Source organism: Hypomesus nipponensis, chromosome 21 (assembly GCF_054491055.1).
Source record: "Hypomesus nipponensis isolate SF chromosome 21, ASM5449105v1, whole genome shotgun sequence".
Classification (NCBI taxonomy): domain Eukaryota; kingdom Metazoa; phylum Chordata; class Actinopteri; order Osmeriformes; family Osmeridae; genus Hypomesus; species Hypomesus nipponensis.
Genome location: NC_140381.1, coordinates 14922040 through 14939554, shown reverse-complemented (window position 1 = coordinate 14939554; position 17515 = coordinate 14922040). Strand labels below are relative to the sequence as shown.

The 17515-nt window shown below is 41.8% G+C and overlaps 1 protein-coding gene across 3 annotated transcripts in view; it reads right to left on the bottom strand.

Annotated features, from left to right (window-relative positions):
• jag1a (jagged canonical Notch ligand 1a) overlaps positions 1 to 17515 on the bottom strand; it is a 37408-nt gene that overhangs the window by 3272 nt on the left and 16621 nt on the right. For all 3 annotated transcript variants that reach the window (XM_084684871.1, XM_084684869.1, XM_084684870.1), the window contains exons 10-23: positions 15909 to 16022; positions 15101 to 15147; positions 14464 to 14637; positions 13620 to 13770; positions 11509 to 11673; positions 10257 to 10370; positions 9754 to 9867; positions 9320 to 9433; positions 8948 to 9064; positions 8734 to 8761; positions 8287 to 8372; positions 5453 to 5566; positions 5130 to 5239; positions 4714 to 4944 (exon numbers count right to left, since the gene is read on the bottom strand). In XM_084684871.1, the coding sequence (XP_084540997.1) occupies positions 4714 to 4944; positions 5130 to 5239; positions 5453 to 5566; positions 8287 to 8372; positions 8734 to 8761; positions 8948 to 9064; positions 9320 to 9433; positions 9754 to 9867; positions 10257 to 10370; positions 11509 to 11673; positions 13620 to 13770; positions 14464 to 14637; positions 15101 to 15147; positions 15909 to 16022 (1679 nt within the window). The remainder of the gene's footprint in view (positions 1 to 4713; positions 4945 to 5129; positions 5240 to 5452; positions 5567 to 8286; positions 8373 to 8733; positions 8762 to 8947; positions 9065 to 9319; positions 9434 to 9753; positions 9868 to 10256; positions 10371 to 11508; positions 11674 to 13619; positions 13771 to 14463; positions 14638 to 15100; positions 15148 to 15908; positions 16023 to 17515) is intronic.

The following is a 17515-nucleotide window of genomic DNA, read 5'->3' as shown; positions in this document are numbered from 1 at the left end:
TCGACTTTTTTAGCTAGCAACAACCATACAATGGCATTTGTCTGTAATACATGAAGAAGAACAATAGCAGAACAAGCCCGTGTGCTCACACACGCCCCCTTCAGTGAGGCAGAGCTACTGGCTGCCTCCCCTCCCGCTTTTTCACTGCGGCGTTTTGTACGATCAGCAAGACGAATATGTTATACAAATACGTAAAATACATGACCTAGACTATGAAATGTGAGGACATATAATAAAAATGTGTACAAACATTACATTGGTGACATACAGAGAGATGAAATTGTACGTGCTCAAGTTGAGCAAAAGAATTTGCAGCTCAGCCCAGTTTGTGTGGGATTGCGCAATCCGAGAGGAGGCACAGCTATTCGCTGCCTCCTTCGGCTTCTTTGCCCATATTTGAACAGGAAAATACATAAATTCAGCGATATTGGCTATAAAATCATTGTAATCATACAATAATTATATGTCTATCACAGATCAACCGGGTTAAAAACCAGGGAGAGGAATGCCAGAGATTATCTGAGTAAAGGAGGCGCTTGAGGTTGGCAAAGCTCAACCAAAATCTACGAGGGAAGAATCTGGACAACATCCATATTTGTTCGGCACATTTCTTGTCAAGTATTGTGAAATGTTTATTTCAGCGGCTCATAACAAGTTTTCTATTGTAATGATAATATTTTTAATAGTAAATAGTCCAGGCCTACTGCTTTTATTGTTTTTACTGTGCTTATTTTACTGTAAAGCTGACATTGACATAATATAATTCACATCAAACTACTGCATGTGTATGGGTTTGGAGAGAAAACCAGGTAGTTAACAATATCGGGATATCCAACTGAAGGCAGAATCACCGGGTCGTCACGGATCCAAGTAGAGGGAGCTAACTGGTAGGGATCTGCACCGCCAATAAATCCTAATTTCTCAAAATACCCGACCCTTTTCTTGTGGTCCAAGTCCTTTCCTATATGCCTTTGGATCTTGGGCGCGTTTTGATGACCATTTCGGTCGTTTAGACATGGCTACAGTTGTACCAAATAGTATAAAATATATGTTGTTTGGTTGTACTCCGTTCAGTTGTTTCATAGAGTTAGAGTTGTTTACACCGAGTGCCTTCAATATGGCTGCGCATCCGGGATACCGCCCAGAATGTGACGTCGGTGAAAACCCTCAATCCACTTTATTCTCAGGGGTCTACTGTAGAATTATTAATTAGAAGAATTAATTAGAAGAAGATTATGGGTGAAACTTCCGGTGAGTAGCGGAAGTTGCTGTTTGCTATACGTTAGTCCGTTAGTCCCAGCCAGCCGTCAACAGCGATTCTTTCTAAAGTAATTTCAACTGTAATATAACTCAAACTGGTTTGTTTTTAAACATATGTTGTCATTTATATTGTTATTATTATTGTTTTAAAATGTCATTGCGGAGCTCTGGTAGGCTACCTGTTGCGCTGTTCGCGGCTTTACTACAGTAACAACTAGATTTAGCTAAATCTGTGGCTTCAACGACAGTGTGTTGAACACACCCACAACAAAAAGGGATTGTTCTTGTGACAAACAGTACAGTTTCCATCGCCTGCCAACAGATGAGAACTACAAAAGAATGTAGCTGGAAAACCTAGCCTTGAAGAGACCACCCAAAACACTATCGTACCCATTTCATTTTGTGGACAAAAAGCCAACGGAGGAAATCCGCATCGTACTTTGTGTTTGGGCTACAAAAGACCTCCACATATTTAATTGCAGTACTGCCAGTAAAGGTGGGATGCAAGTGTTCATATAGGAATTGTTGTTGGTTAGTAGTGCCCTGGTCCAGCAACACATGAGCACCCAGCCGTTTGTATTTCACCTGACGATTAAACTAAAACCCAGGACCTATGATGTGGGACTTTGAGGCTCTGACTAGGCTCTGTCTGCACAACAAGGTTGTGTCCCACCTCCTTTATTAAAACGCGACCAACTTAAATACACTTTAAGTATATGGACATAGCCGTATACTTAGTGTCCTAAGTATACTTGAAGTTGTTCCACTTTAGCACATAAAAGTGCACTTAATATACTTTAAATTGTGCTTTAGTACAATTTAATTTCAACTTAAATATATTAAGTACAAAATAAGTTGTGCCAAAATAGCACACTTCAAATTAACTAATCATTCAATAACTTGAAGTATACTGATGATTAATCACTCTTCAAGTATACTTGAAATATATATGAAGTATATCTTCAAGTATACTTAGCATATTTTTTTTTTACCTGGGCGTCCCTCATCACCAAGTACAAATTGGCCAATGAAGAAGAGCCATGGGACATTTGCATGCCTTTGTCTTAACCAATGATTGTAAAGAGTGGGGCTGCTTAAAGTGGAACTGAACTGCGATTAGACACAGTGATAATTGAAATCTCCATAGTCTGTAAATTATGTACTTAAAAAGAACTGGGCGCCGCCATGTTTAAATGACGTATACATCTGACGTCACAAGAATGGTTGGATCAATTTCAACTCGCCAAACTGCATTCAAAATTGAAGTAAATCGACCCATCATACCAATCCCTGTTCATCCTTTGGTGTATGCTTTCGAACCAATACGTAATTATGTACCCGCAGGACTGCAGTTGTTCCATATGATGCAGAATATGTGGTTTTGTCGGAAGATATAAATATAGTTAACACTGACAGGTTGAGCAACACCGAGTGGTGTGCTTGTAGCTAGCTCTTGTCGTAACTGCACGACAATGCCAACAGACAGAATCGATCTGATCAAAGAGGCAGACTTGCATGACCTGGGTGTTGGTGGTCCACCAAAAGGATCGTTTATCATTGAGCACAGGCTCTTTCCCATGCTGTGTGAGGAGAAAGACCTTTTATGGTGGCTTATCATAGGTGTAACCTATGAATCATAGTATGATCTGAGTAGACCACTTATATGTCATGCTATGCCAGGTTGCCTTGCGTTCCCTTACAAAAAAGAAGTATACGTCAAGTTTATTTTGTAAGTATACTTAGTGTAAAAAGTATACTATTATCGTGTTACTTAAAGTATACTAGCAGTGTACTTATTTATATACTTTTTTTGTCCTAAGTAAACTAAATTGGCCCACTTTTTAGGTCATTTAGTACACTTTAAAGTACACTTGTAGTGTATTTCAAGGTTTACTTTTGAATACTGCAAAGTAGCCTGCGTAGTGCACTTTTAGTTCATCAAGTATACTTCCTCAAGTACTTCAAAGTATACTTTGGAATACTCTAAAGTAGCCTGTGTAGTGCACTTTCAGTTCATCAGGTATACTTCCTAAAGTACTTCAAAGTATACTTTGGAATACTTTAAAGTAGCCTGTGTAGTGCACTTTCAGTTCATCAAGTATACTTCCTATAGAACCTCAAAGTATACTTTGCCATATTTTCAAGTGCACTTTCGTTTAATGTAAGTACGTCAACAAGTAAACTTCTAAATGTAATTCTACTATTATTTACTAATGTATTAAAATGTTTAGGGGCCCCTCAACCTCCTCAGATCTTAAGTCACTTGGCGAGAACGGGGCCCTCTCAACATTTTACTGCAGATTCTTAGCGCTTCACTGCGTGAGCATTAAGATTTCAAGAATCCAGCTGTTCTTATAAAATGTAACAGTCATTTAACTCATGGTTACAATGGTAAACCAACACAAACATTGACAATTACCACGCAACAAAACACTACATTCTAAGCAGACACATTTAAAAAACGAAATTCATGAAGTTACATTTGTATTTTGAACAAATGGCAAATTTTAACACTATTTACCGCCTTGCATCATGGGAATTGACTAGCCAATGAGCCACACTATCTTCATTATTTCACGTCGTTTTTCGTTCTTCAGTCAGTTTGACAGTATAACCTTCAAATGCATAATGCAACCCTTCTGTCTGCTTCTTTCTCAAGTAGCTTTTTCATTCTTTTTCCATTAATACTCCAATTAATAATTATTAGTATAAGATTATAGGGCTTCAGAATGTTTTGGCAGTAATTAAGGTTACAGCTTCAATACCAAAAAAGATTCAATGTGCAATGCATAATATATTTTCATGACATTAATAATTAGAATGAGGTGGATCAACATTTTTTTACCTGTAATGTACTTTAAAATTATTTGGACTGTTTTTGCTGTATAATAATAGAAAACGTACATCCTACTCCAGAAGAAATGTATACCAGTTTTTAAACATACTTCTTAAAAGTATATCAAAAGTGAACTATTTTCGAAGCATACTTAAAAGTACATAAAAAGTGAACTATTTTCTATAGATACTTCTTACAAAAGTGAACTGTTTTCAAAGCATACTTAAAAGTATATCAAAAGTGAAACATTTTGTAAGCATACTTCTTAAAAGTATATGAAAAGTGGACTAAAAGTGTACTATCCATATTTTAGTATGCTTATCGTATTCTTTAATATACTTCTTTTTTGTAAGGGAAACTTTGTAGCACAATGGCGTGTGATGTTTTTGTCTCCTTATGGGCCGGCTGCTTTCTTAAATTTGTTCACTGACTGACTTGATAGATGAATATTTCTGACAGATTCCCTTTAGACCACGTCTCAACCCAATTATTGTATTTTCTAAGTGAATGAATGTATTGTTCATTGTCCTATTGAGAAACCCATCGAGTGAACCCCTTTCTCCCCCAGGACTGTTAGAGGAAGATTAGGACTGAAATGTGTTTTCTTATCAACTCACTTGTGGCATTAGGTCCTTGTTGAAGGTAAATGTGACGTTGGCACAGTTGCCATCAGGTCGGCACTTGGCACGAACAGGGAAACGGTGAGAGGGGGACCAGCACTCCCCCTGGTTAGGGCAGGGCTTGATGAAGCAACGCTCATCACGGATCGGCACGCAGGACTGGCCGGACCAGCAATCGCCTCCGCGGATTTTACCATGGAGTCTGCATGGCTTGGGGCCGCACCAGATCTATAGGGAAACCATTGTAGAAACTGTTGAAGCCATTTACCGTTTGGTCGGTTAACCAGCCACACCGTCTTGTTCTCAAATTGAAAAACCAAGAAAGCTTTAACGTTGTGCTACTTTGTAGGTTAGGGTCGAAATGCATCACAGCCTGCTTTCAGTTTAATACAACTTGCAGAAACGTTTCACACCTTAGTACAAGACACCTTCCCATTGTTGCACTGGCAGGTGTTGCATTCATCGTCCCACTTAGTCCCATCAGCAGCCACCAATCCATTGACAACACAGGGTCTCCCAGTGACTGCAAGGTATAGAAATAAATCAGAAATAAATAACAAGAAATCCACGTCAACATTGTCTCAGACTTAACTGAAAACTGCTACTCAAAGGCTTAGTTTCTATACTCTGCCAATATAGTTGTACTCCATAGGTGAAGGTGCACCTTAAAAAGTGTAGTTCCTGACTCCATGTGGAGCATGAACTGCTGGAAAGCGAAGGTTGCTTGGGCTCTTACCTTCTTGGCACCTGTGTCCGGTTCTGCCGGGTGGACACAAGCAACGGTAAGCGTTGATCTCGTCTACGCATGTAGAGCCGTAAGCGCAGGGTGAGGACTGGCACTCATTGATGTCTATGGACACATGCAAGCGAGAATGGCAACTGTTAGATTCCCACTCAGTTATGAACCTAACTGAAATGTGTCTATTCATCTGACCGACAAATGTGAGCAACTCCGGAGAGAGATGTAGAACAAGAATGACTTGTTTTTAACTTGTTCCAATCTAACATAATACTCACAACGTTTACATGATGGTATCAATTCGAATCTATCTTTATTAGGATAATGCTAATTTTTGGGGCAACTGCTATTATCCTAATATATATGGCAGTGAATAAACCGAATCATTGGCCGAAAACATGCCATATCCCAGTAGGGTTGCAAACCGTCCCGAATTGTCCGGGACATCCCGAATGATGGGTGATTTTGATTTGTCCCATCAGAGACAGCTACAGTCCCGTATTCCAATCACAGCCTCACCGGCCAATAATAGGCTACTGTAAATGTGCCAAACCTCACGCAAATGATGCTATGGAACACGGTTGTTGCTTGTTGGTGACAATGGTTGATTTAGGCCTAAAGCTTTTCAGTGTCTGTGGCATATGGTTAGTCTAATGCTATTTCAAGAAAACAACATGAAATTTAAGAGAAACTTGTAATAATTGTATTGACTATTAATATTAACAATACATACAAGCAAGTACAGTGGTGGTTTGCCAACATTACACTAAAATTTGTAGGTTTATGGTATGGTATGCAATTTCCTTTATTGTTGGTCATCTGTTGGCGCAGGCGCATAGAAAGTGTCCCTCATTGAGGAAGTTGGCAACCCTATATCCCAATACGATACGTGGCGCTGTTTTCATTACAACTAGTGGTGATACAGCCCTTTCCGCTTGACTTCTTCACCACTACCAACAACAACAACATTTTGAGAAAGACGGCGAACGGAGAGCAAGGTGAAGCTACATCCCCTCTACATTTCGTGCATGATGACAATAGGAGTACTGCGAATGCAAACGGCGCTATTGGCTCGCGTTGTTTGTTTCTGCCGGGCCGGCTCCCGGCAGCGTCGACTTATTGTCTTTTTCAACTTCCAGGTCACGACCTGGGAGGGAGGGTGGCGGGATCTCAAGCATGTGCAAAGACGCAGAGTCCAGTTCATAGTCCAATTCACCCGTTTACAAGCATGCGATGTCCAAAATATCAACTGACTTGGATCGAGTTATCTCGGGGTGTCGATCGGATCGTAGTCGGACCGCAGTTATTCGAACAAAGGTGTTTACAAGAAACGGATCATTCTATTTCAATCCAAATAAGCCAGTAATTTGACTCCATATAAATGCAGTGACTGACTAGGGGTCCGGGAGTACAAGTACTCAACAGTACAAAGATCTAAATATCCGGCAGGCTAACAGGGTCATGTTGCTCACATTTTCCATGACAATCTATAGAAGGGAAATAACTACACTAAGTTTCATAAGCCCTGGTTTGCGTGCTAACGATTGGTGTCCATTGCTAACTGGTTGGGGATGTCATCAGTGGTAAACAATACCACTAAAAAAACAACCAAATTATCTCAAAGCTCCCTTTAAAGGGATAGTTAGGGTATTAGACCCAAATCTGATTTAGGTTGACCTATGCCTTTAACAGGATCAAACCGCTTACTGAAGCATGAACACATCAAACCCATCAACCATAAGCCCTCAGCCACTGTGATTCCCTGTAGAACCATTGCATCCTTAATACAAAGTCCTGACCCAGCTCTGGTTTAGCCCTGACTTTTGTCACTGCTTAAGCATTGCAAATGGAGAAAGAGAATAATCAGAGAGACAGACAGATAGACAGAGGGCCTCATGTACGTACATTCGCAAACGTAGCGTTTTTTAGCGCCATGGCCAACCCGCAGATTGTGCACGCTGTGAAACTTCAGTTTACGTCGTATTTACGGAACCTGCAGGTCATCGGGTAATCAGCGCCTTTCTCCGCCCACTATACCGTCCATTGCGAGCATTAAAACGCGCAATTGAATGGGCCTCCTATCTTTCTATCATGGATCAGCCACCAAAGTCAAAACAGCGATGACTGTTTGAAATTATCCTGATGCCACTATTTGTAATGTAGTGAGGAGTTTAACAACTGGTGGAATGGAATGTGAACGCTGAGTCGGAGATTCAATGTCATCTTTCATTTCTTCTAGTATCTGTACTATTGCATGGCTGCTTAATCTTAACGTGTTATGATTTCGTGTTCACTCAACTCAGAAAGTGTGGCAAAAATCCTTTGCCCTATGTTTTCGTCTTGCTCGGGTTACGGCTGCCATTTCACCAGGAGGCATATGCGCATCCCGGTTTATGCCTGCTTTTAACAGGCGGAGAATTTTCAACCGAAAATAGAGGTGCGCTTTCACAGGCGGTTTTTGTACATACCGCCGAATACATAATTAGGTGCACTTTACGCATCCCCTCCCATCTCTTGATGGGAAACTCCCGCTTTTCCCCGACCGTCCCGTGAATGCATATGCATGACACGGAAAAGCGCAATTTGCCATTTTCAGTTCCTGTGACAGGCAGTCTGCGCTTTTACCTCATTGCGTCATGTTTTTACATGCCTCGCCAAAGCTTTTAGGCGCCTGAAGTGGGCACAAAAGCGTTAGTACATGAGACCCAGAGAGAGGGACGGAGAAAGAAAGAGACAGAGAGATACAGAGGAACAGAGAGATAGACACAGAGAGAGACTGAGAAACAGAGACAGAGAGACCGAGAGAGAAATGCAAAGAGTCAATTACTTACTAATCCTGCAGTCAGGCCCGGCGAAACCAGGAGCGCATTCGCACCGGTACCAGTTGTCCCCGTCCACACAAGTCCCACTGTTGTAGCTGGAGGAAGAAAGAAAAAAAAATATTGGGTCATCTCCAAACCAATCACATAATAATTAATCAACAAGATCTAAGAAGGAATCACAGTTAAATACGTGTAAATTCTAGTCATGTTGTTATTGTTAGGCTGCTGTGTGGTAGAAGCAGAATGGGGAAATAAAAGGCATGATGGCTACCAAAAGTCTTAAGTCAGACGTGTGATTCCACCTATTGTTGACTGTGTACATCAGTATATGAAAACTGTGTGTATGTGTGCATGTTTCAATGTGTGTATGTGGGAGTGTGTCTGTTTTGTCAGCAGTGGGTCATTCCTAAGGAGAGATGTGTTTACTGAGGCTAATTTGGTTTGGGATTGACTTACCACGGGTGGGGATTGCAGTCGTTGGAATCTGTAAAAGGACAAATAAAAAAGGTGAGACACATTTGGGAAGTTCAGATACACTCAAAAATTATTTGTAGGTGGGTTTTAGGTGAAAGTGAGCAATAAATCAAATAAACACTTCAAAAATAAATATATCTATAAAAAGAAGCTATGTCTATTAAAACACATTTGTTCCCTCCACACTGCTACTCACTTTGCTTGCAGGTCAAGCCCTCCCACCCCTCCTTGCAGACACAAGTGAAGGAGTCTCTTTTGACCACGCAGGTGCCCCCGTTTTCACAGGGACTGGGTAGGCAGCTGCTGTTCTTTGCTAGGGAGACAAACATAACCTTTAGCCATCATGTTAGCTAGCAAACATAACCTTTAACCAACAGGCTAGCATGTGAAAAACTCAGAAACAAACTCTGTGCAGAAAACCACAATGGAATTAGAATTGTCATACTGAAATGTGCACACAAAATTACTACTGCAAATGTGTAAGCTAAGTTGTTGCCATGTAAAGGTTTTCTTGACATTTATAGCTTTGATGGTGTATATCTTGGTGAGGGCTGGTTGGTAAATTCACCTATATTACAGGTGGCCCCCTCCCATCCAGCTGCACACATGCATTTGAAGGCATCCCCTTCGTCGTAGCATGTTCCGCCGTTGTTACACGTCGCCTCGTCACACTGACTTTGCCCTGGGTAAACAGCAGACTTGTGTTAGCGATGGCTAGCTATCATGCGGCAATCAAGCTTACTTTTGGTTCAGTCAAAGTGAAAACCTGCCCTCTAAACCTGTGCTGTCTCTGCCTTTGTGAACACAGCAGATGTACATATGGCGACAAGCACGCACATGCGCCACAACATCACACACACGTGCAACTCAAGCACGTACACGATCACCAACATTAAATTTGTGAATTATCCTAAACACAATTTACACTGGAATCCACCTCCCTACCAAATCCCACCCCCTCACCCCCGGACTAAACACACATCTTGTGTATTAGTTGCTTACTTGAGTGGCAGGTTTTTCCCTTCCACCCGTTCTGACACTCGCAGTAGAAGTCATTCACCAGGTCTCGGCACGTGCCACGGTTGTGGCAGGGGCTCCTGCTGCAATCATCTATGTCTGAGCAAGGGGGAAGGGGGATTAAACATGAACACTTCTGACAGCCTGCAGGGCATCTTGAAAGACCCCCAGGTTAGACCAGTTTTAGAAGGGCATTCATCTGTAGCCCCCCCCCCCCCCCTCCCTAAGAGCAAGATTGATACATTTAACTGTATATATGAACTATGGGGTAATATATATATATATATATTTGTGTTTAGCTACACTATTAGGCTAATTGTGAGACATGTAATACCGTGTGGGGAAATACATGGAAGTCAGTTCATAAAGTGGAAAAACATTTATAAAAATCATGTTATATACTGTACATTATGGTGATTTCTAAAAAAGGAAACTGAATAGAAAGTGGGAGACAGACCCCCCAGAACATAGACACTGGGAGAACTTACTGTTCTCACAGTTGGGTCCCTCCCAGCCCTCCGCACAGATGCACTGGTACAGGCTGACTTTGTCGATACATGTTCCCCCGTTCTGACATGGCCTGCTCTCACAGTCATTTATATCTGGGATAAAGACACAAAGACAGAACGAGAGAGATGGGGAGGGAGAGGGAGAACAAGAAATAGGGATAGAGAGGAAAAAAAGTAACAGGCAGAGTGAGAGGGAGGGAGAAAGAAAGCATGCAATAGAAGCATGCAAACCAGCAAACTCTTAAAACCTGTTAATCCCTAGGTTGTTCCCTAGGAGTTTCGGGTTGTCCATAGTCCAGGAACAATGTTCAGGCACACCCACTTTCAGTAATAACCTGGATGATGAGCTGAATCAGGTTAGCTACAATAAGGGCTGTAGTAAAAAACGTACTGGGCTGTAGCTTTCCAGGAACAAGGGTTTCACAGCTTAGACCTACCCCATTTAAGGAGTAAGAACACTGCCTTTCAGTTGACTTGAAGCATTATCCCCTTGAGCCTCGTATACTGTACTTTGACCATCTCAGGTCAAACAACTAAGCACATAAACTCCCCCAGAGTGACTTATTTTCCTTGGTATCACTCAAAAACAAAGCAGAGCAAGGTGGGTGGGTGGGTGGGGAGGGAGGGAGGGAGAGGAGTAGGAAGAGCACGAACAACCATACTTCCTGGCGGTGGTAGTGCAGTGGGGGGGACTAATTTAACAACTTCTAGCCCCCCCCCCCTGTACCCTGCCTCCCGTTGGCTTGTGAAGGCTAGGGAGGGTGATTAATCTTACCCCCTGCCTGAGACAGGATAGGCCTTGCCTGGGGCCTGCCCCTCCCCTACAACAAAACTGATAACCCCTGCTTACTGACAGGCTGGTTCGCGTGACTTTCTACAAGCTAGGCCGCTCGTCCCTCACATTAATCAAATGGAGCGGGGCCACTGATGCCAAAAGTATTGCTGAGGGGGGGTCTCCACTCCAAACCCAGGGTCTCTATTAAGAATGTGTCTAAGATAAACGTCACCGGTTTGGATGGAGCTACCGGACATTCCGCACGGTATGTTTTGTGATGTGTCGCGACAGGGAAGAGGTAATTAGTCAGTAGTTGTTATGACTGCTTCTGAGATGCTTGTGTGACTGACTTTTGGCCTACTTTGGTTTGAGAAAGCACACACACACGGACAATCAGTATTAAGGCCTGCCAGTGCCACATGAATATCCATTTCTGGACTAACAGGTATAACTTACTCTCGTGGCAGTAGGTGCCTGTGAATCCTTCTTGGCACTCGCAGCTGAACTGGCCACCAGCCTGGCTCCGGCAGCGCCCGTGGGGACCGCACACGTTGGATGAAATGAGACGTACCCCTCCCAGGGTGCTGTTGGACGCTACAGCAACCGTGCAGCTGTCAATCACTGCAGACGAAGAAACAGCAAGGCGCAGGAAACGATTAGTGCTATTAAAAGGTGGTAATGCTGATGTGTTTCATGCAAGCAGATGTATATTTCAGATTTTTTGGTTCGCATTTATTTCTGATAAAGCAATGAACATTTTAAAAATCCCAAAACAAACATTTTCACTCGTTTTTTTTAAATGTCTGTTTATGGGTTAGTTCTTGCACTAATCAAAGGCTGAAGCCTCTAAAACACACACACACCTTCCATGGTACCAATCACCAAGGGGGGTAAACAGAGAATTTACCAGGAAGAACACACACTGAACTTGGCAGCTTTTTTTCTTGGCAATTTTTGAGAGGTGAACAAAGGCGGGAGGAGGGAACATTTTCAGAAGCTTAGGCATTCTGTCAGAAGGTGGTGTTTGAAGGGAGTGTCCTTGTCAAAAGGAGTTTGGCAGTGGCAGGATAAAAACATGAAACCAAATCTTAACCCTTCCCATGGTAACAAGGCCCTGGGGGAGAGGGCAGAAAATGGGTTTGTGGTGTGGCTCGCTAATGCTAGGCCTCCAAACAACAATGGGATGACACACACTCAGCACAATGGCCTTGAGTTAGTGAGATTATTCTACAGCTCTTCTGTCCTCAAGATTGAAGATTGAGGGGTTAGCTTGTATTAGTGTTAGCCTAGCCAGTTAACTTAACCAGTTAGCCTACCCTTACAAAAAAGAAGTATACTTTATTTTGTAAGTATACTTAGTATAAAAAGTACTTAAAGTAATTAAAAATGTTACTTAAAGTATACTAGCAGTGTACTTATTTATATAAAAATGTTGTACTTATTTACATACTATTTTTGTACTAAGTAAACTGAATTGGCCCACTTTTTAGGTCACTTAGTACACTTTAAAGTGCACTTGAAGTGTTTTTCAAGGTTTACTTTTGAATACTGTAAAGTAGCCTGTTTAGTGCACTTTCAGTTCATCAAGTATACTTCCTAAAGAGCCTCAAAGTATAGTTTGCAATACTTTTAAGTGCACTTCCAATTAATGTAAGTACTTCAAGAAGAGAACTTAATAAATACAATTTTACTAGGACTTACTAATATATTATAATGTTCAGGGGCCCCTCAGACGCCTCAGATTATATGTCACTTAGCAACAAACGGGGGCCCTTGCAAAGTTACACTGCAGTTTCTTAGCTGAAAGAAGCTATTACTGCGCAAGTGTTGACATTTTAAGATTCCAGCTTTTCTTATGAGATGTAAAATTAATTTAACTCATGGTTACAATGCTAAACCACCACAACAATGACCACGCAACTAAACACTACATTCTAAGCAGACACATTTAGAAAACGAAATTCATGAAGTTGCATTTGTATTTCGAACGGCAAACTTAGGAGCTAATTTTAACACTATTCACCGCCTTGCATTATGGGAATATACCAGCCAATGAGCCACGTTATTTTCATTTTTTCACGTTGTTATTTTGTTCTTCAGTCAGTTTGACAGTGCAACCTTCAAATGGATAATGCAACCCTTCTGTCTGCTTCTGTCTCAAGTAGTTTTTTATTTTTTCCATTAATACTCCAATTGATAATTATTAGTATAAGATTATAGGGCATCAGAATGTTTTGGCAGAAATTAAGGTTACAGCTTCAGTACCAAAAAAGATTCAATGTGCAATGCATAATAGATTTTCATAAACTATTATTTTTCATAGAACTATTTTCATAGAACTATTTTCAAAGCATACTTAAAAGTATATCAAAAGTGAACTATTTTCTAAGTATACTCCTTAAAAGTATATCAAAAGTGAACTAAAAGTGTACTATCCATATTTTAGTATACTTATAGTATACTTTAATATACTTATTTTTGTAAGGGTAAGAAATGCTTAGTCGACTCCTTGCAACACTGAATACCAAAATAATAAGAAAAAGGAAGTATCAGAATGCCATATAAACCTTTGCAGGGGGTGGTGCGACAATGGTCCTTAAGGCGGGAACAGTTCTTGCCCTCGTAGTCTTCGGGACATTTGCAGAAGTAATCTGTTGCCAGATTGAAACACTGGGCACCGTTTTGACACAGGCTTGGCATGCAGTAATCAATATCCAGCTGCGAAGGTGAGATAAAGAAAAATATGACAATTAGACTAAGGTAAGGACAGGCATACCTATTATTTGGCATTGCCTATGGTAATGCTCTACACATTACCATGGAAACCAGATCAAGAACCAAAGGCCAAATCTCAACAAATGGTAAGATCTGAAGGGGGGGTGGGGGGTTAGATTTGGCAGATAAAAGTTTGTTTGTTGTGCATCCAAGTGTTAACAAGCGTGATAAAGCCGTGGTTTCGTGTTGCACCGATCCCTGAGTGAGACACGGGTGCGAGTACATTACAGCGGAAGGGCTGGCGAGAAGAGAGAAAGGCGAGTGAAGGACAATAGCGACAACATGGGAGAGGGTATGAAGGAGGATGAGAAGGGTATGAGGAGGGTATGAAAACAGATCATGGCCAAGAGATTAAGAGTTTGAGAGGCTGCCCTGTAACAGATTAAAACATATGTTTACCTCACCTCCCACATCCTCCCATTAACGATTAACTCTATGGGTAAGCAATTATCTAAACTTGTATCCATGACTTGGGAAGATTCTGCCTTCCCCGATGAGGCAAAGGCTTGATCTAAAACCAGGTAGGGATGTTTTGATGTGAGGACGCATTTGATTCCCTAAATCTGTTGTTATTTGGGAAACGTCTACCCACTGTGGAGAGTCCTTGGTGGTGGGAGTGGTCTGATGACTGCTCACCTGACATAGTTGGCCAGAGAAACCTGATGGACATAGGCAATGGAAGCCATTTGTGTCATCCTGGCAATGGCCGCCATTCAAACAGGGGCCACTGGCACATTGGTCGATGTCCTTCTCACAGCGCTCGCCACCAAAGCCTGGCTGACACATGCATCTGTACCCGTTCACCACGTCCTGCAAGAAAGAGAGGGAGACAGAGAGAGAGAGAGAGAGAGAGGGAGACAGAGAAAGAGAGAGAGGGAGACAGAGAGAGAAGGAGACAGAGAGAAAGAGAGAGGGAGACAGAAATAAATCGGCGGTGAGGGTGGGTGGAATTGGTGTTATAGAAAACAAACAATTGTGAGTGGGACACACACAATTGCAATTGAAAATATATATTTTTCCTGGCAGGGGACAAGAATGTTTATGGTAATCTGATCTATTGTATGGAAGCCTTCCGTCTATCCACATCCCTTGTCTCTGTGTGTTTCTCTCTCGCTAACACACACAGATACTTGTGTCTGTGCTCTTAGAGCATGTGTCAGCATATGCTATTTTAAAAACGTCGACAAAGAATGAAGGCAGAAAGGGGTAAAAAAAACTAGTCAAAAATACCATTCAAAACTTTCTATCAATCTTATCAAACAGAAACACTTACCTTACAGGTTCCACCATTCTGACATTGGCCCTGGCAGTTGTTGACATCTGATGGTACAGTAACATTATAATTCACACTGTAATAATTGAAATGATAAAATATTTGTCTAAAAAAGGGGACATCACTTATTTTTTATAAAAAAAACATGTACACCATTTGACTCCCCTAAGGCATGGCCCTGATAAGAACTCTTGTCAAGATTTCCTGTGAGCTTTCCTCCAGATAAGCTTGTTGAGAATGGGTGGGAAAAGCACAGTGATTCACGCTGCCTTGGTTAGCCAAGCCTTCACACGATTGTTTTGGACGGACGTTATCTTAACGTTATCGTCCGCCCGGCTGTGCAAGCAGACCTAATGACTTGCGATAAAAGTGTGTTGTTCTTTTTAAGTAATTGTTTTCCCCTCTTATTCTGCACTAGGCCATTTCCACACTGACCACTCCCCTGGTCCATAAAACACTCAAGGGCTTGGCCAGGCCCTGAGGATGAACGATAGCCTTAACCTTTACGTTGAGCTGCCATGAAAAACACTGCCCCCCCCCACACACACAAGTCATTCCCTGTTTGAAATGAGTTGAATTACAACTAGCCGGTCTAACCTTGCATCTTAGAATTACAATATTGAGTGCTTGCTGCTAGTACACCCCAGAATAGTAGCCGATGGCTCTCGAAATCATTATTGTTTGGCCTCTGTGTAAGACGAGCCACCTTTAAAGATAATATACTGTAGGAGCGAGGCTGGAACCAAAGCCTGCATTCTCTGAGCTGCCATCACAACACCTACAAGCGGTGGTTCCTCTGGTTACTTACTTGTGTCACAGTTCTGGCCCATCCAACCGGGAAGGCACTCGCAGAAGTAGCTACCAATCAGGTTGCGGCAGGAGTTTGAGTTGACGCAAGGATCCATGTCACACTCGTTGGCGTCTAAAACCCCATGATGACAACACCAAAAAAAGAGAAAAGGAATTTTAGTGTCAGACTGAGAGGTGTGTGTAACCTAGCAATGGAATGTGTGTGTGGTGGGAGGTGGTGGTCAGCCCGCTTTCATTCTAGCATTCTAGAAGAGTCTTGTCTGTTACCATGGAGAACAACTATTGGGACAAACAAACAGAACTATGCTGCCAGAGGTGGATGGTGAATTGGCCAGAAGAGAGAAAAGTGTGGGGCATTTGGGGCCAGTTGTTAGTGAATTAACACCAGTGAATAGAGTTTACGGCACCCACCAACATCTTCACAGCAACCCCCCGTCCCTGACCTCGTCCCAAAGGAGTCATTCCTTAAAGGATGATCCTGCCCCTGCAGATTAGGAAATCCCACATTAATCCCTTGCCACCAAGGACTCCCAAAAGGAGCCATGGAATGGAATGCAATGCCCAAAAGACCTCAGCGCCATCACACAGGGCTCAACGTGTGAGAAATCAGGTTTTAAACCACCAGGCCAGGGACCTGCTGCGTGGGCACATTTCGATTCCATTCTTTTCCATTCTAAAACCCTCCAGAGCACTGTCCCATGATTGTCCCTGTCCTCTGGTTGTCTAACATATACATATTTGTGGGTTTTTGGGAAAATTTGGGATGCACCAAATCCAGGATTCGGCCGAATATTGGGCTTTTTGACAGGGTTTGCATTTGGCCAAACCTTACTTTTTTTTTTCACCAAATCAAAATTCTACGCTTGGTCTATGTCCGCTACGCTGGTCGACATAATGATGCTGTCGTTGATTACGGGAAGGTTTTTACGTAGGTGGACTGTTCAATGCAGTAGGCTGAAAGAAAGTGAAAATGGAACTTGTGAGCAGAAAAAGTGTTGTTTGGCAGTACTTTCAGTCAAAAGAAGGCGATTTAAGTTGAGCTACAATGCCAATTTGTATCGTGGTGGCAAGGACCCTAAACAATACACAAGATATCCGCTGTTAGAACATTTGCGAATGAAACTTCCTAAATAAATCTAAATAGCTAATATTTTGGATATTGATTGAATTTTGAGATAGGGCATATGGTATTTGTCAAAATAGTTTTTCCCACTTGTCTTCCTGGCATAACGTTGCCTATTCTTTTTTTTTACAGTAATAAATAAATAAATACATTGCTGTGGACGTTGTTTACTTCATTAATGTGTTTACTGTGTTAATGGACTGAGGATGGGAGTAGGTTTCGGTATTTGGTTTAGGATTTGGCCGAATCTTAACCAGTGGATTGGGTATTCGGCCGAACCCCAAAAATCTGGATTCGGTGCATCCTTAGGGTAAATATATAAATATACTGAATAAATAGGTAAGAAACCAAATAGAGTAATCATTAGAGAGGTCACAGGTACTGAAGCAAGCTGGAATATTTGGGGATTGATGAGGACTGGAAGGTCAAGGATCAAGATGAGTTGTGGCTTTTAAAATGTTGGGGAAATGATGGGGAGAAGA